The 19781-nt window shown below is 39.2% G+C and overlaps 1 protein-coding gene across 2 annotated transcripts in view; it reads left to right on the top strand.

Moving 5' to 3' along the window:
- The window catches only part of LOC306872250 (disintegrin and metalloproteinase domain-containing protein 33-like), a 103703-nt gene that overhangs the window by 51588 nt on the left and 32334 nt on the right, over positions 1–19781 (top strand). For both annotated transcript variants that reach the window (XR_013784405.1, XM_079420742.1), the window contains exon 4: positions 10634–10709. Coding sequence is in view for 1 of the 2 variants with exons in the window: in XM_079420742.1 (XP_079276868.1) it covers positions 10634–10709 (76 nt within the window). In the remaining variant the exon portion in view is untranslated. The remainder of the gene's footprint in view (positions 1–10633; positions 10710–19781) is intronic.

The following is a 19781-nucleotide window of genomic DNA, read 5'->3' as shown; positions in this document are numbered from 1 at the left end:
TGTGTTGAGTATTTGCTGAGTTACACTTCATTTTAGTGACGCATTTCTGAAAACAGATCGCGGAGACGGAGAAGACAGAGAGCGCACCCTGTTTGTTTTCTTTATTCTTCAAAAGCACAACGTTTAGTTGTTATTATGAGTGTATACAAATAAAAGTAGACCCCTTACAGATTCGAATGGTGTATTGCTCTTATCTGAACGATCAAAAATGACTTATCAGGAAAATCTGCCCCAAAACGCGTATTCGCGTTTGTCGGGCTCAGAGGGTCCAGAGTCCAGTCTCTGTATTTTCGAAAAACTTTATTGTGTAAAAAGGCACATCATTAATTTGTCACAAACATTTAGCTGAACAGTCTGAGTCAACCCCTGTTATAGACAGTATGTGATTTTGAACAAATCAGTTGAGTGAACGATTCAATGACTCTCACATAAAGACAGGCTAAATTTAGAACCGCATAATGCTTACTATTTTTACCATATCTTTCTATGGCTGAAATAGTAAGAGTAGTACACTCTTAAACATAAAGGTTCTTTATTAGCATCAATGGTTCCACAAAGAACCTTTACCATCCATGGAACCTTCTCATTCCACAAAAGGTTCTTTACAGTGGAAAAATGTTCTTTAGATTATTAAAATGTTCTTCACACTAAGAAAAAAATTGTTCTTTTAAGAACTGTTCACTGAAAGGTTCTTTGGGGAACCAAAACTGGTTCTTCTATGGCATCTCTGTGAAACCCCCCTTTTGGAACCTTTAATTTTAAGAGTGTTTGCTAATTAATTCCTGATTGAATCTGTGTTTTAAATTAATTAGGTGAGTGATTGATTTAGTGATTCACTCATGCAAACACTCACTTGTTTTGTACTGGAATGATTCAGTGTTTTCTGAAAACTTCAGCTAAGTGAAGGATTCAGTGACTCATTCGTAAAGACAGTCATGTGTTTAGTTCCAGAATAAATCACTGTTTTTGAACAAACTGGCTGAGAGAATGATTCAGTGATTAAATCATATGGACAGCCACTTGTTTCATGCTGCTGGACTTTATATTAGGACTTTGGGAACACCACTCAAATAACACTATTGGTGAAGCCAGAAGTTGATACAGTGTTTACACTCTTACGGAAGTCACCCGATTTCAAGCTAATGCTGTTGTGTTTGCATGTTAAGCTGGGATAGGAGAAATTATTTGAACATTAAAAAAATTACACACTTTATCTTTAAAAGGAATTGCATAATCTTAGCGATGCCTGATTCCTAAACAGTCTCACATTTTCTCATGCCAGCTATTCATTCAGTCAGATAACTGTTGGAGGGTGTTACATCAGTGGGAGCAAAAGGATGGATGTGCTACATTAGTTGGAGGAAACAGATGGATGTGCACTTGCTTACATTTGGCAGCCAACCTTTGCACAGTATAATGTAGAAGCTGGACTCAGACTGCACATGCAGCACATCAATATGCAGTGAATTTAACATTTAATCACATTTTTTGCACTTTCATTGATTTGGAGGATATCAGTTATAGCTGATGTATGCATTGTTTACTGTGAGGAAGGTTAAAACTGGCTCTTTTTTCTGTTTTTAGTGTAAATGTAGAAGTTATGCTGTTGAATGATTGTTTTCTGCAATGGAGACTCCAGAATATCTAGCCTGTGCATTTCTCATAGCTCCTGCCGGGAGGCCGTCTGTCTCAAATCATGCTCCTGTCCTCTCTCCTATTTTTTGCTTACTGGGGCTTCACCTTAGAAATGAATCGCTGTTCAGCTTTCACTTGATTGAACTGCACAGACCAGTGTGCTGCTGCCCGAGTTTACCTGCTCAAAACTACTAATGGGTGATTTAGCTTCCATTCTGAGAAAAAAAGAACAAGTGTTTTTAGTTCAGTGGTTCTGTGACCACAGGGACCTAGTGAAATTAATTAAAAGAAAGCTCATAATTTTTATATCATTGTGCCCAATTATAAAGGTGGTTCTTCAGGATGAATTAAATAAATTTCCTTTTCCCCTTTTTAAAATATTCTATTCCTTGGTTAAACAAGTAGAATACATTTGCCACCAAATGTGTTATGCCTATTTGCTGAGGCCATTTCACTGCTTTATAAGTCACCCAAATACTTCCGCTGATGTCTGTATTAATCTGTACAAATCAAACAGCAAAAGAAAGCTGGTTCTTTTTCATATTTTTTATTTAATGTTTAAATAAAGTGGTCACATTGTGAGGAATAAATTTTTACTTTATCTTCAGAGATAAAAGAGCTCTTACTCTGAAATCTACTGCAACTTTAAGAACTCAAACCTTTATTCCCAGCCCACAAAGACTGTTTATTGAAACTAAGCTGCAAAACAGCTTTTTCCAAATTTGTTCAGCGACTTGTTTAATTCTAAAGGTCAGAGATAAGGTCATGAAAAACTAAATAATTACTGTTTTTGCTGCAAAATACTTCACTATCATTTTAAGTGGACCTTCGGGGGTGAGGGAAATTAAATGGTCAGAAAATATGACCCTTTAACAATTTCCTCTCACTGTAGGAATAAATTAACTGAATCCCACTGGTTTTGTCCCTTTCTCAGCCATTACAAAGATGTTTGCCACAGTTTGGCCATTCCAGTGTCTGCTTAATTTGTTTTTGCTCATTTAGGCAGAATGCACATTTTCTTGAGGTTTCTGAGAGCTATGGATACATATTTCCCACAGTGCTCCTTGTTAATGAGAGGAATGTACAAAACGGAAGTTTGTGGGTTGGTTATCTGAATTTCTTAAGGAATTAGAGCTACTTTGGGTTCTACAACCACACTAATTAGATGTGTTTGTAATAGAAATATGGATTCTAAGTGCAGTACTTCCGGTGCTTCATAGTTATCACAAATAAATACAATGATTATGAATAGCCATGGGTCAGATGACTTAAATACCATCACAATCAGATTAGTCTGGAGTCATTGTACAAGGTGATGATATCTTTTTTAGATGGACCAACATCGCTGACATTTAAGCATGTCATGGCTGTGCAATCTTGCAAGTATTTTAGCCAGCAAGGTCCCTTACAACTCAAAGCAACACAAATTTCATTGTTTATCTCTACTTTTCAAAAAACAAAAATAAGGCTGATACATTATTATGCACATCAGTCCTCACACTCTAATGGGATCTCTGAGGTGGGATAAACAGAGCTGCTGAAGCTTATTGTCTGATGACACTCCATTGGTTGAACTTCAACCTTATATATAACATGCAATATAGTAATGCACATTTTTGTATCTACGCTATGCTTGTCTAAAAGCAATTCCTTTGAAATGGCCAACTCTTGAATCATTATTTGAGCTATCAAAACTATTGCTTGCAATGCTCTTTAGGAAAGTTTTGGGGTCAGTCCAAGACAGCATCTGTGGCTTAATGTAAATGATCACAGAAAAAGCAAAAATTACAGAATTTATTAAAATACACCCTGGGTTAAAATCCACGAAACATTATGTTGTTATGAGACTAGTTAAAAAAAGATTTGCCTACTGATTGAAATGATGTCTAATCTTTTAATTTTATTGTCTTATTGACATACTGTGACTAATTGTAAAGCACTGTTTGCATACGGCAATCTTCACTGACAGGATTTATGTTAGAAATGCATAACAAGAAGTTCATCCTCCTAGAAAAGTATTTCCAGTTCAAGAAATCATGATTTAAATAAGTTTATATTTAATTACCTCCAGTGCTTAAGTTGTTTTGAACCTGGAACATTCCTTTAGGGGTCATCGGATGCGACATGCACTTTTACAAGCTGTTTGAACTGAAATGTGTGTTGGCAGTGTGTGTACACAACCACCCTATAATGATAAAGATACACCCAGTGTTTTTTTTTTATATTGTTAAATAATTTTCCCCTTCTCAAATCGAGCCGATCTCAGATGCCTGTGTGTGTGACGTCACACAGACAGGCCCCTCCCACGATTGTTTGATTGACAATTACGCTTGGAATAGCCAGGACAATTTTTTATATAACTCCGATTGGATTCGTCTGAAAGAAGAAAGTCATATACACCTAGGATGCCTCGAGGGTGGGTAAAACACAGGCTAATTTTTATTTTTGGGTGAACTAACCCTTTAACTCAGATATACAAACATTACTGACTCATGATAAACTCATTACATGTCAGGAAAACACATACAGTGCCCTCCAAAAATATTGGAACAGTAAGGCCAATTCCTTTATTTTTACTGTAGACTGTAAACATTTGGGTTTGACATCAAAAGATGAATATGAGATGAGAGATTAACATTTCAGCTTTTATTTACAGGTATTTTCATCTGGATCTGATACACAACTTAGAAGATAGCACTTTTTGTTTGAACCCACCCATTTTTCACTTTACCAAAAGTATTGGAACATGTGACTGACAGGTGTGTTCTGTTGCCCTGGTGTGTCCTATTAATTCATTATTCAATCAATAAATAGCACTTAATATCTGCACTCAGTTTCAGATCCGTGCAGACTGCATTTATAGTTAGTTAGACGTGTAACCAACATGAAAACCAGAGAGGTATCTATGGGTGAAAAACGAGCAGTTGTGAAGCTGAGAGAAGATGAAAAATCAATCAAAGCAAGTACAACCATTTGGAATCTCCTGAGGAAGAAAGAAATCACTGGTGTACTAAGTAACACACCTCAAACGGGTAGATCAAGGAAAACATCTGCAGTTGATGACAGAAACATTGTGACAGCTGTAAAGAAAGACCCTAAAACAACTGTTAGTGACATCAGCAACAACCTCCTGAGGGCAGGAGTGAAGGTATCACAATCTACTGTTCGCAGAAGACTTCATGAACAAAAGTACAGAGGCTACACCAGAAGATGCAAACCACTCATTAGCAAGAAGAATAGGCTCAAAATAGCCTCAAAAATTCTGGAACAAGGTTTTATGGACTGATTTTATGGACCAAAGTGATGGAAAGGCTAAAGTTTGGAGAAAGAAAGGATCTGCTCATGATCCCAAACATACAAGCTCATCTGAAACACAGTGTACACAGGTGTACATTATAGTACACATTACACAAGTAATGTAATGGCTTGGGCTTTCATTGCTTCTTCTGGGACAGGCTCATTAATCTTCATTAATGATGTAACACATGATGGCAGCAGCAAAATTAACTCTTCTACAGAGGTCTACAGAAATATTTTGTCTGACAATTTACAGAAATATGCAACCAAACAGATTGGGAGATCCTTCATCATGCAGCAAGATAATGTGCCAAAACATAGTGCCAAAACAACAAAGGAGTTCATCAGGGGCAAGAAGTGGAAGGTTTTAGACTGGCCAAGTCAATCTCCACACTTAAACCCTGTAGAGTATGCATTTTACCTGCTAAAGAGACTGAAAGGAGTAACCCCCCAAAACTGAAAAAGGCTGCGGTGAAAGCCTGGAAAAGCATCACAAAAGAAGTATGAAAAAGTTTGGTGATGTCAATGAGTCACAGGCTTGATGCAGTTATTGAAAGCAAAGGATTTGCAACTAAATATTAAGTCTTTTTCACTTTAATCTATGTTAATTCTATCTGTTCCAATAATTTTGGTAAAATGAAAAATGGGTGGGTTCTAACAAAAGGTGCTATCTTCTAAGTTGTGTATCAGATCCAGATGAAAATACCTGTAAATAAAAGCTGAAATGTTAATCTCTCATCTCATATTCATCTTTTGATGTTCTGTTCCAATACTTTTGGAGGGCACTGTATATTGGTGCTTATTGCCCATAATGCTCAGAGTAACAAAGCTTACCTGTCTAAGAAGAACCACACAATTTTACTCTGGGGATTTTAAACATCAAAGTAAAACTGTCCATGAAAGTGATTTGGACACAATTGCATAAAAAACACTGATGTATTGATGTGTAAGCTCTAAGTGAGCTATAAATGTCACAAGGTTTTAGCCTGCAGGTTCTTTTAGCAGTCAAGATCAGCATTTGGCCAGTTAAATTAGGTGTTAGATCAACACTTACATTGTAGTTCCCAGTATAAACTAAAACAATGACTCATGCCTTGTTGATCACATTAACTTTTTGTGTTATTTTTTCCCCCACAACACACAAATGTTTGCCACTGTGTCAGTGTGGCTGAGCACGGAAGAGGTAATGAGTGTGTAGCTCTGAGTAGTGATTTGCTCGAGTGGTTAGTGTTTATGTGTGGATGTGAGCTTTGCTAGGCAGGTTTGTTTTGTTTGTTGATTGTAATACAGAAAGAGAGTGCATTTCTCACTATGCTGTAAAAAGTGTTTACCTTAAATGGTGGTAATTCTAAGTACAGGGTGATGGACTAAAGGAGAAGTTCAGTACAGTGAGGGTTTGTGGCATTTATGAAGCACTTTTCAATCCTTGTAGAGTTATTATGGCTGGAGTTTGGGGAATTGGGGTCTCATAAAGTGTGAAAATCATAGAGGTAATTTATGAATGCGCAGATAATGGTGCTCTCTCAGTAATAATACACAAATCAAACTGCCAGCTGTGTTCTCTCATTGAAATGTTATGGACACACGCACACACACACAACAGTCTCCTCCATCTTTGCGGCGGTCTCCACACCAACTTTAGATTGAAAATGTGCCATCATTTCATTCTTGTTGGATGCGAAAGGTCATCACTCTGATTCGCTGCATGTTCCGAGGTTTTTTTCAATTCCTAGCCTATTCCTCACTCCTCAGCAGCTCTTTCCAAAATGGTGGTCTTATGACTCACCTCTTCTGTTTTGCTGGTATTGCCATGTTAGAGATTCACCTATTTTAAAAGCACAAAACCCAAAAAGCAATATCATTCGCAAAGGGATATTGAATTCAGATCTGCTGAAAATAAAAGAATGTCTTTCTTACAGATGTTTCTCAAGGTTAGCTTCTATAGGCTGCCTGTCATATAAGTGGTCTGAAAATGATCACTTACTTCTATTAGAACAATAATTCACAAGGGGAAAAGAGGAGGGCATTAAACATCATAATTGTTAGTCTCTGAAGTGAGTTGTGTGTCAGCGTTTAAGTATATTTTTCTTTGCAGTATTCAGAAACTTTCTCCGTTTATGCAGAGAAAATTTACTGCAAGCGGTTGATGCCATTTAACTCATTCAAGTATAAATACATTGCACTGGAGCTTTTAACATATTGTTCAGTTTGTGCAGTTTGATTTGTCTACTTACGTTTCAGTGACGTAGGTTTGGGACATTATTTTGTTTATGTATCACACACTCCCTGAACACATTTGGTCAGACCAACCTGATCTTAACATATATATATATATATATATATATATATAGGGAGGAGCAAACGACAGACACAGTGGGCATGGCGTCAGGCCTCGGAGATGTTTTTATTAAACAATAATAATCAAAATAGTGTCCAAGGGGAAAAAAAGTGTCCAAAATAAACAGGGGATCTGGTGTCCTCGCCGTGCTGCAGGGTTCGTGAAGGAGGGCAGTGTTCAGAAAGGAAGGGTCCAGGGAAGGGGCGGAGTCCGGTGGCCGCACGCGCTCCCCTCTCGGGTCCGGGAGCGAGTTGTGGCGGCTTCTTCCAGCGGCTTCGTCCTACTCCTTGGCCCCCGGAGCTTCTGGGGGATTAAACGGCCCGGCATCCTGGCCTGTCAGCCGTAACGGATGCGGCAGTCTTCCTTCTCGACGATCCCTTCCTGGACCCGCGAGGACGCCAGCGTGCATGCACGGGGAAGAGACCGGTCTCCCGAGGAGAGGCGCGCTCGGCATTTAAATGGCGGCGGTGATGAGGCTCTATTCACATCAGGTGCGCCTCATCACACGCCGCCAGCCCTGGCTTTTTCAGCACCCCTCCTCTCTCACACACCCACTCCCGTCGGGAGCCTGGTGAAGGGCGGCGAATACGGGACGGGGTGGGGATGATGATAAGGGGGGAGGCAGCCGACTCATCACAATATATATATATATATATATATATATATATATATATATATATATATATATATATATATATATATATGCACTGAACAAAATTACAAACGCAACACTTGTTTTTGCCCCCATTTTTCATGAGCTGAACTCAAAGATCAAAGACTTTTTCTATGTGCACAAAAGGCCTATTTCTCTCAAATATTGTTCACAAATCTGTCTAAATCTGTGTCAGTGAGCACTTCTCCTTTGACGAGATAATTCATCCACCTCACAGGTGTGGCATAACAAGATGCTGATTAGACAGCATGATTATTGCACAGGTATGCCTTAGGCTGGCCACAATAAAAGGCCACTCTAAAATGTGCAGTTTTACTGTATTGCGGGGGGGGGGTCCGAAAACCAGTTAGTATCTGGTGTGACCACCATTTTCCTTTCACAGTGCAACACATCTCCTTCGCATTGTGTTGAACAGGTTGTCCACTCCTCTTCAATGGCTGTGCGAAGTTGCTGGATATTGGCAGCAACAGGAACACGCTGTCATATACGCCGATCCAGAACCTCCCAAACATGCTCAATGGATGACATGTCTGGTGAGTATGCTGGCCATGCAAGAACTGGGATGTTTTCAGCTTCCAGGAATTGTGTACAGATTCTTGCAACATGGGACTGTGCATTATCATGCTGCAACATGAGGTCGTGGATGAATGGCACAACAATGGGCCTCAGGATCTCGTCACGGTATCTCTGTGCATTCAAAATGCCATCGATAAAATGCACCTGTGTTCGCTGTCCATAACATACGCCTGCCCATACCATAAGGAGGTGAAGATGCTGGATGTGGAGGTCCTGGGCTGGTGTGGTTACACGTGGTCTGCGGTTGTGAGGCCGGTTGGATGTACTGCCAAATTTTCTGAAACGCCTTTGGAGACGGCTTATGGTAGCGAAATGAACATTCAATTCATGGGCAACAGCTCTGGTGGACATTCCTGCAGTCAGCATACCAATTGCACGCTCCGTCAAAACTTGCAACATCTGTGGCATTGTACTGTGTGATAAAACTGCACATTTTAGAGTGGCCTTTTATTGTGGCCAGCCTAAGGCACACCTGTGCAATAATCATGCTGTCTAATCAGCATCTTGATATGCCATACCTGTGAGGTGGATGGATTATCTCGGCAAAGGAGAAGTGCTCACTGACACAGATTTAGACAGGCCTTTTGTGCACATAGAAAAAGTCTTAGATCTTTGAGTTCAGCTCATGAAAAATGGGGGCAAAAACAAAAGTTTTGCGTTTATAATTTTGTTCAGTGTATATATATATATGTATATATATATATATATATATATATAAGATCAGGTTGGTCTGACAAAATGTAGTCAGGGAATGTGTTATAGAAAGTGTGCTTTAAAACGTTATTATTTTTGCAATTCTGTTTCAGTGACTCTAGTGGCTCTGAAATTACACACTTCACCTTTAAGTATCATATCTCATCACTTGGTTGAGGAAATGCTGCATGTGCTGTGGACTGCAGTCATGCTCTATAATCAGAGAGCCAGTGGCACAAAATGTAACAACTTGACTTTATGGTTATAAATGTTTTAGTGTCCCTCTGCATGTGTGTTTGTGTGAGTATTGTTATGTGTGCATGCCCTGATGGATAGACTAGATTGCAGATTCAGTCCTCACATCCTGCACACCCTTCGCTGTAATCATAGCCTCCCTCTCTGACAAGATCACGGCTCTGACCACCAGCCCATTGCAAAGCCACACAATAACACTCCAGCTAAAGCCTGGCCTCTTATCAGCCTGGTATTTCCCGATAGAGGACAGTGTGATGAAGAAAGATTCACTTCTTGAAGGAATGATGGGATAGAGAAGGATTGATGGCTAGTTGAGATCATATGTTTTTATTTTCTCTCATTGCGCCGCAGTGCTTTGAAGCGTGTGAGGCTTTTACTGGAAAATGACATCTGCTGTCTGAATGTGACCATCATTTTTTTAGTGATTCAGAGGGTCTGTAATTAAAAAAAAATTCACGTGAACACATGCAAATGCCATGATTTATACCAATATGTACCTTATTGGTTACTGACTAGAAATGTATTGGTATCAGTCTATATGTATCTATGTACGTATGTGTATAATTGTAATTTGCTGATTTGGTGCTCAACAAAAAATCTTGAGTTGCTTTGTAATTACCGTAAATTTCAATTGTACTGCTTCATGTTTTGGTTGAAACCATGTTTCAGGATTCTTTGTTGAAACAATTATTCAGGGTACTTTGATGAATAGAAAGAACAGCATTGATTTTTAAAAAGAAATCTTTTGTAACAACATAAAAGTACTATCACTTTTGATGAATTTAATTAATCCTTGCTTGAGTAAAAGAATTCATTTCTTTCAGAAAAAAATCTTAAACTTAAACTTTTGAACGGTAGTGTATCATATATTGAATATTACATTTTGCCTTTTTTGTTTTTTTAAAGCTCACTTACAGTGAACACAATTCATTTGAAACACTGTTAAATATAATATTTAGCAAATTTTCATCCTGTGCATTATAATGTTGTGGTTAGTTCAACCCCTTAACATGCATATACACTTCTTTTCTCTGTATGTTACTGTGCAAAGCATTGCTTGAAAAGACCAAGTATTTCTGTTGAAATGGCATAAACCTCCGCCAAATGTGTATGTGTGTGTAGCGCTATCACAATGACAGCTTGTTTTTTCATTTTGTCTCTCTTAGGGAGCTCCTGGGTCACGACTTCACTGAAACTTACTATGAGAATGGCCTCCCTGTCACCCAAACCAGCAATCACACTGTAAGCAGGACTAAGACCTCTGTCTGTGTGTGTGTGTGTGTGTGTGTGTGTGTGTGTGTGCGTGTGCGTGTCTATGCCTTTGCTCCTCTCTGTCTCTGCTTTTCTCAATTCTCATATTTCTGTTTCAGTTCGTTTTATTTACTTGGCATGTAAAGCTTGATTTATATTTTAAAAAGCAGAATGTTAAAAAGGAACTGTTATATTAGCATGTCAATTAAACACATTTGTTTAGTGTGATTAATTATATTAAAAAAGCAGTAAAAAAAAAATGCTTCAGGCAAACATTATTGTAAAATAGATTGCAACCTGTAATGGGCACAATGATATCGATATAAAAATAACATTATATCGTAATGTCCATTCAATGTCATTTCATCTGCTGCAATAATTTACTGTCTTAAAATTATCACTTTTCTCAAGTATTGGCGTGTGATTTTTATTTTTTTTGCAATTACTTGGATTATATCATGTAATGAGACATGTGCCATGTCATGAGCCATGAAAAATCGATTGATAGCCCTAATTTATAATTTATTCTCACAAAACAAATCTGTACATAAATCTGTACTATAAATCAATGAAGTCATAACGGTTGAACACATTTTTCTTTAGTTAGAAAATTTTGAAGCCTTGCCAACAGAATGAAAGCATATTAACAAACAATTTTATGTACCAAGTGCATAAAACTTTTAAGATTGGGAGCACAGAGTTAAGTTTGGTCTCATTTTAAAGAAGACCCATGGCAGATTATCACTGAGGAAAAAAAAAGTTTAAAAAATGAAAAAAAAAAGTTATAGAAGTTTAAGTTTATGAAAATGCTTTATGAACAATATTTTATATAAAATATATATGTTATGTTACATGTTGAACTCTAAACCTGCTAGAAAATCAAAGCCATAAATCTAAACAAGTTGTGTTCCAAATTTAAGGTTGATAGCTCAAAAAATTAGCTTTCAGTAAGATTTTGTTTGGGCGCAGAACCAAATTTTCCCCATTAGATGCCAGCAAAACTCCGCTGGTGCCCAAAGTGCTTGGATTTGTGATTTACAGTAGAGTTTTTCTTTCTCAAATATTACAAGCACACACACACACAATTTTTTTATGACACACATACAAACCACACTCTGACATCTATACCAACACACCCACACAATTATAGCTGCATTATTTATCCAATTGGCTCTATATTATGCAGAAGCAGAAAACAGGAATAAAGCGAGTATTTGCTTTATAGACCCTTTATAGACCAAACCTAAAAAAAATGGCACCATCTGGTAAAAATTTTTTTTTTAATTTAATTTTAAAAAATTGCATAATTTTACAGTTAAACGGCACTGCGATTTCAATGGGGACATGTTTGTCCAAAAGGTGCTGAGTGGTTCGCTTTTTTGTACCTAGTGTAAAATAGTTTTTTTTATTAAAGGAAATGAGGGTGGAATATTAAAATTCCAATAAAAATACACACATTTATGCAGTTAGCATTAACACAGGCAAAATTATCAAAAAAACAAAACAAAACTAAAAATGGACAAAAATGTCAATAAGGTTGCACAAGGGTTAAAGGCAGGGTATGTAATTTTTCAAAAACATTTTAGAAAACTGAGTCGGGGCCGAGTACCAAAACAAACGTGTAGCCAATCAGCAGTAAGGGACGTGTCTACTCATGATACGGAGAAAGATAGAGATGGCGGATAAAAAACAAAAAGAGGAAAACCACTGCGGAATGATAAGGCAAGAAGTAGGACCCGTGTAAATATCAGATCAGCTTTCCAGCGCTGGAGAGAACTCAAGGAGTGGAAGGCCTGCAATCGGATGCCGAAGTCGCTTTGGTTCTTCTCGATAGGTGAGTAACACCGTGTCTACACCGGACGTGGCTTGACGCAACAACTAAAATCTGCCTACACTGGACGTGTGTATGTCAGCCGAGAATGTAGTTGTTTAAAACTCAAATCTGCGGTTTATTTATAAAAACAGCGCCTATTTGAAAATGTACTTCGCCAATTTCTGAGACGTGAGCTCCACGCAATCACCGGGAGCTCAGTGCTCATGTATACCGAAGAGAGGAGCATAACCTCGGCTAGTCCTTCTGACATTTGCCGCTGGCTCTGATGTCTCTGTAGTGGATAAACATAAGATATAATTTGTTTTGGGTAAATCTAACAGGTAATCTTTGGTCATTATTCTATTGTTCTATTAATATGTTTAAATGAAAACGAAAAGAGACAATGTTTGATGTATTTCGTCTGTAAATATAGTGAGGAAGATTGCAGCTGCCAAGGCGAGCTGACTGACGTTATCAAGTACGCTGCTCTTTGCTGAATTACCAGACTCGCGTCGTTCTGTCCGCAGGAGCTCACACTCCCGAGTCTAACTCGAACTACCGAGGATGCAAGTCCGAAATTTGTGAACTTGAAACGCACGCAGACCTAACGTTACATCACCAGACTATTTGCCTAATCTTCTCGGTACTTTAGACCGCGATGGAAATGCAGACAGCAGCAGGTCTGGGGGAAAAAAGTTCCTGGGACATATTGTTCCAGGTAATTGGAGAAGGATCTGGCTGCAGACTTGCACTTGCACTCTCAGTACTTGCACTCTCAGACACTTGCACTCTCAGACACTTGCACACTCAGTACTTGCACTCTCAGACACTTGCACTCTCAGTACTTGCACTCTCAGACATTTGTACTCTCAGACACTTGCACTCTCAGTACTTGCACTCTCAGACACTTGCACTCTCAATACTTGCACTCTCAGTACTTGCACTCTCAGACACTTGCACTCTCAGTACTTGCGCTTCCGCGAGTGACGTCACTTACAGTCTTTTGAATTTTTTTATTTTGTTCTATTTATTGATTATTTTTTGTTTGAATCGCTCAACATTTTACAACAGTAGACAGGTGGTGAAGACAAGAAAAAATAAACTAAATTACAATGTCACTTGCAATCGCGAGTCGTGTGCGTTGCCAATGGAGACAAGACGCTGTGGTGCTTAATCAGAATCAGAAAGAGCTTTATTGCCAAGTGTGTTTGCACACACAAGGAATTTGTCTTGGTGTTAGGAGCTTCCAGTACAGAAAGTACAAACATAGTGCAGAAAACATATAATTAAGGTGATAAAGAACACTAATAATGAAGAGAATAGACAATAATTAAGAATAACAATAGTAATAAAGAATAAAAATATACAGAAAAGAGACATGACCATAGACAGAACTGTGAATGTGCATGTGTCCTATGTACAGATGAAGGTTTGTCCCATTTCAGGTCCTGGTAGATGGTGGTTCCCAGGAATCTGAATGACTCCACTGCAGTCACAGTGCTGTTCATGATGGTGAGTGGGGGGAGAGCAGGGGGGTTCCTCCTGAAGTCCACTATCATCTCCACAGTTTTGAGCGTGTTAAGCTCCAGTTTGTTAAGACTGCACCAGACAGCCAGCTGCTCAACCTCCTGTCTGTAAGCAGACTCGTCACCGTACTTGATGAGGCCTATGACTGTAGTGTCGTCCGCAAACTTCAGGAGTTTGACAGAGGGGTCCTTTGAAGTGCAGTCATTCGTGTAGAGGGAGAAGAGCAGTGGGGAGAGAACGCAACCCTGAGGGGCGCCAGTGCTGGTGGTGAGAGTCCTGGATGTGAGTTTGCCCAGCCTCACTAGCTGCTGCCTGTCTGTCAGGAAGCTGGTGATCCACTGACAGATGGAGGAGGGCACAGAGCGCTGTCTCAGTTTGTCTGAGAGAAGAGAAGGTCAGGTATGATGGTATTGAAGGCCGAGCTGAAGTCCACAAATAAGATCCTTGCATAATTCCCAGGTTTGTCGAGGTGTTACAGGATGTAATGCAGTCCCATATTGACAGCGTCATCCACAGACCTGTTTGATCTGTAGGCAAACTGAAGAGGATCCAGCAAGGGTCTAGTGATGTCCTTCAGGTAGGCCAGGACCAGTCTCTCAAGTGACTTCATGACCACAGACGTGAGTGCGACAGGTCTGTAGTCATTAAGTTCAGTGATTTTGGGCTTTTTGGGGACGGGAATGATGGTGGAGCGTTTGAAGCAGCAGGGAACTTCGCACAGCTCCAGAGAACTGTTGAAGATCTGTGTAAGGATGGGGGCCAATTGGTCAGCACAGACTTTTAGACAGGCAGGTGAAATACTGTCTGATCCTGAAGCTTTCCTAGATTTCTGTTTTCTGAAGACCCGGTTAACATCCTCTACACAGACTTTAAACGCAGGTAGAATGGTGGGGGAGGGAGTAAGGGGGGTTGCGGGGGGGGGGGGGGGGGTGAATGTGTGAAGTGCAGATCAGAGCGGGTGCTGGGTGTCAGTCTGGCCTTTTCAAATCGGCAGTAAAACACATTGAGATCGTCAGCCAGTTGTTGATTCTCCACAGACTGTGGGGGTGGTGTCTTGTACATGGTGATGTTTCTCAGACCAGTCCATACTGACGCTGGATCGTTTTTTGCTGAAAGTTCTTTTTTCAATTTCTCAGAGTACTTATTCTTAGCCACTCTGATCTCCTTTGTTAGTCTTTTCCTGGCCTGGTTATACAAGATTTTATCCCCACTTCTGTAAGCGTCCTCTTTGGCCTGACGAAGCTGTTTGAGTTTCCCAGTAAACCACGGTTTATCATTATTGAATGATAAGAATGTCCTGGTGGGAATGCATATATCCTCACCGAAACTGATATATGATGTTACAGTCTGTGAGCTCATCCAGATCGGTGGCAGCAGCTTCAAAAACACTCCAATCAGTGAGGTCAGAACAAGCTTTTAAATCTTGCTCTGCTTCATTAGTCCATCTTTTAACAGTTCTTAATACAGGTTTAGAAGATTTAAGTTTTTGCCTATAGGTCGGTATGAGATGAACCAAACAGTGATCAGAGAGCACCAGAGTTGCCCGTGGGACAGAGTGATATGCATCTTTAATTATTGTGTAACGATGATCCAATATATTATGGTCTCTGGTGGAACATGTAACGTGCTGTCTGTATTTTGGCAGTTCGCGATTTGCAGAGATTTGCTTTATTAAAATCTCCAAGAATGATTAAAAGAGAGTCCGGGTACCTTTGCTCTGTTTCAGATATTTGTTCGGCCAGCTGTTGCATCGCGGCGCTCACGCACACGTCCGGAGACACATACACATTCACGAGAATGAAGGAGGAAAACTCTCGGGGCGAATAGAACGGTTTACAGTTTATGAAGAAGGCCTCCAAATTAGGAGAACGCATCTTCTTCAGAGTTGTTACATCTGAACAACAACCTTCATTTATGTAGAAACATAGTCCACCACCTCTCGTTTTCCCCGTTAGCTCCGTGATGCGATCTGATCTGAACAGCTGATATCCCGGCAAATGAAGCACGTTATCCGGGATGGTTTCACTCAGCCAGGTTTCAGTGAAGCACAATGCAGCAGAGTTTGAAAAGTCCATATTTGTGCGGGTGAGGAGAAGTAGTTCATCCATTTTGTTAGGAAGGGATCGGAGATTCGCTAGATGAATGCTTGGGAGCGCAGTTCGGAAGCTGCGTTCGCGGAGCTTAACCAGCGCGCCGGCGCGCTTCCCCCTTTTCCGTCTGAGTGCGCGTTTGACTAGGACCGCTGCCCCTCCAACCAAAACATCCAACAAAGCGTCTGAATAATCAAAAACCGGAAAAAAAATTGTCCGTAGTGTGTTGCCTTATGTCCAGTAGTTCGTCTCTGGTAAAACTGACAGTAAGAGAATGACTAAACACAGAACAAACAAACAAAAACATTAAAAGAACGGGAGCGTTCCACACCACAGCAGCCATACGCAGCGCCATCTCAAGAAAAAACCCTTAAACGATTAAAACTAATTTAGTACAATAAAGAACAGAGTCCTGCAAGTCATCTGTAGTTTCTCGTTAAGTGTTTTCCTCCCGCAGAAAACCATAAACACTTAATATGGCTTAATGTGTTAAGATAGTGCTATTAAAATATCAAATTCAATATACAGTTTATTAATATAATGAATATGTATACAGTATTTTCCTCCCATACCGCAAAACATGGGATAATGTGGCGTAATGGACTAAGATGATAAAGTGCAAACTCAATATTCACCTCATCATTATTAAAATATACAGTACATGACTAATGTACAGGCAGGTGAGCCCAGAATAAACGCAACACGCAAAGTTTGACGTTAAGCGTTTTTTCCAAATAGAATAAAAGGTCTACAGTTCTTTTATATCATTGTCTTTATTTCAAATGATTTTCTAATGGAGGAAAACGTTTAACGTGCAATTTAACGCATTGCGTCCTTTTAATATCACTTAATGCATTCATAATGCACGTTCATATCTGCTGGTCTGTATCTTTGTGTCAACAAGACTTATAGGCTAATGAATTGTCTTTATCATCTTAGTCAAAGACTACAGAATACCCTTAAGTCCATTATTATTGTTATATTATGTTTGAATTTAGTCCATTATGCCACATATTGAGCGTTTTGCTGTATGGGAGGACAAGTGAAAGTTTGCATATTGTGTTCATGACCGTCTGCTTGACTTGTAGTACATTTAATAATAACTATACATCGAATTTTATTTTTTAATTGCTCTTAATGTATCTTAATACATTAAGCCATATTAAGTGTTTATGGTTTTCTATGGTTTTCTAGAAACTTTGTGCATTGTGTTCATATTCTGCTGTTCCGTAGCCACAGATTTGCAGGTCTTGTCTTTTTCTCCTACAGATGACTTGCAGGACCCTGTTTGTTATTATACTAAATTAGTTTTAATCGTTTAAGCACCACAGCGTCTTGTCTCCATTGGCAACGCACACGATTCGTGTCGAATGCAAGTGACGTCGCAGGTAGCGGAAAGTGCAAGCGGTGATTGCAAGTGACATTGTAATTTAGCTTCTTTTTTCTTGTCTTCACCACCTGGCTACTTTTGTAAAATGTTGAGCAATTCAAACTAAAAATAATCAATAAATAGAACAAAATTAAAAAGACTGTAAGTGACGTCACTCGCGGAAGCGCAAGTGTCTGAGAGTGCAAGTACTGAGAGTGCAAGTGCAAGTCTACAGCCAGACCCTATTGGGGTAATTTCGGTGGAAAAGCGGTTTAGTTTCACAGAACTAATCGTTGCCTGGTTTGCGTAGGCTACATATATGTGGGGTCAAAATAGGGATGAGACCCTTTTGGGGTAGGGGCGTGTTTGTTTTGGTGATTTCAAATATCAACATTGGCTTCCAGAAATTGCTTACCCTGCCTTTAAATGTATTTTACTTTTTTTAATGTAAAAATAAATACTCCTGGTACTCCTGGATTTTTTATTATTATATAGATATATTATTATTATTATTATTATTATATATTCTACTTACTGCAATACAGTCATTTTTACTGCATAAAATACTGCAATATAATTGCAATTTTTAGTTCAGTCAGGCATCAGTGTTGTGTTATCTCTGTCTTTCTCACATGTGAGAACATAAGCAGGCCTATTAACGTACTTGAACACTCACATCACAAATAAACAGTCTTATACAATGTAGCCAGTAAACAGTCTAATGCTGCCAGTAGGGATATTTTTTGTTATGAATAATTCTTTCCTTATTTTCAATTCCTGCAAAACATTCAGTTAACGGACAAAGAAGACTCTGGAGGTTCCATTACGATATATTTTAGCTGCAGAAGGCAGATTTTATACAGATAATTTATTGCTAACTCTTGCAGAAAGTTGTGAAAACTTGTCACTTATGTGCTTCCGTTGAATGTGGTTTAGGTGTGAAGTGCCAGGTTCAATCAGGGACAAGAGCGAATCGATAACAAAAAGTGTGACTCGGAATATAAGACAAAATTGCTCGATTTTTCACGCTATCTGTTCGTTGCAAAACAGTCTTCTTTTGCTCCACGCATCCCCAAAATCTGACTTATTGATCAGCCAGAAAAGGATACATAACCACAAGCGAATTTCTTCAGCCGTAAACTGCCTTTCCTAACTGTTATGTAGGATCCCAAATCCACTTGCAGTCCCTGCACAAGCTCTGAGCTTTGTAATTGCATTTCCATCACTTGACAAGGGTTGATGGGAGTGAAGTCACACCCCTGATTATTTTTGAGCCCTTTTAACAGCTTCCAGCTGCCCCCTTGAGTGAGCAGCACAGGATAGGCGTACAGCTCACCATTGGTCACTAACACACAAAGAGCTTTTGAAGGGAATGAGCAGTTCGCTTTAGTTACCGCAGAGATCACAGCACCCCTCTCGCTCCCTGTTGTGATAGTTGGGGTAATTCAATCTAGGGAAAATCGCAGAGGATTTCTCCTTCTTTCTATCTTTCTTTCAACTACCAGCATCCAAAAAGGAAAATATGACAGAAGGGACTGATCCCTAAGCCAGCTGGTTAACCGCACATTACAATCAGGTTAGAATTTGTCCCCTTTAGTAACCACACACACACACACACACTCACAGAGGTTTAATTAGCGTTGTATTTATATCTTCATAAAAAAAGTCATTAAGCAAACCTTAGTCCTATCAAATCAATGAAAATCAAATATTCATGAGTCCTACAGTGGGAAGATTAAACTGTCAGTGTGCAGGATTCACATTATAGCAAATCAGTTTTATGTCTTAGTTCCAGTTATTGGAAATGAAAATATTCCCTATGATGGCCTGAAATGATGGCATGGAATGGGTCTGTGAATAAATGGTGCGCAATTTTGATCTACTGACAACAAGAGGAAGCACTGTCAGGAAGAAGAGGAAGTACTGCTGCTGATTTCAATTAAAAAAAACACACACACTTAAATATAATACACACATATATATATATATATATATATATATATATATATATATATACACATATTGTCACGAATCTGGTCTGTGGACTTCTGTTTACTCACCACCAGAGGTCACTCCTCCATCACATTGACTCTTGCACCACACTACTGTTGCACTTCACCCACGATCTACAATTCCCATCATCCATTGCACTGACGACACATATACAGCTGATTGCACTAATCACGTTCACACCTGAGAAGTATCACACAATCACACACCCTACTTAAACCATGGACTTCCTCTTCCTCTCTGCCGAGTATTGT

The sequence above is a fragment of the Barbus barbus genome (genome assembly GCF_936440315.1).
Source record: "Barbus barbus genome assembly, chromosome: 1".
Taxonomy (NCBI): Eukaryota; Metazoa; Chordata; class Actinopteri; order Cypriniformes; family Cyprinidae; genus Barbus; species Barbus barbus.
Note: the sequence above shows the minus strand (reverse complement) of the source record. Positions and strands in the feature narration are given on the sequence as shown.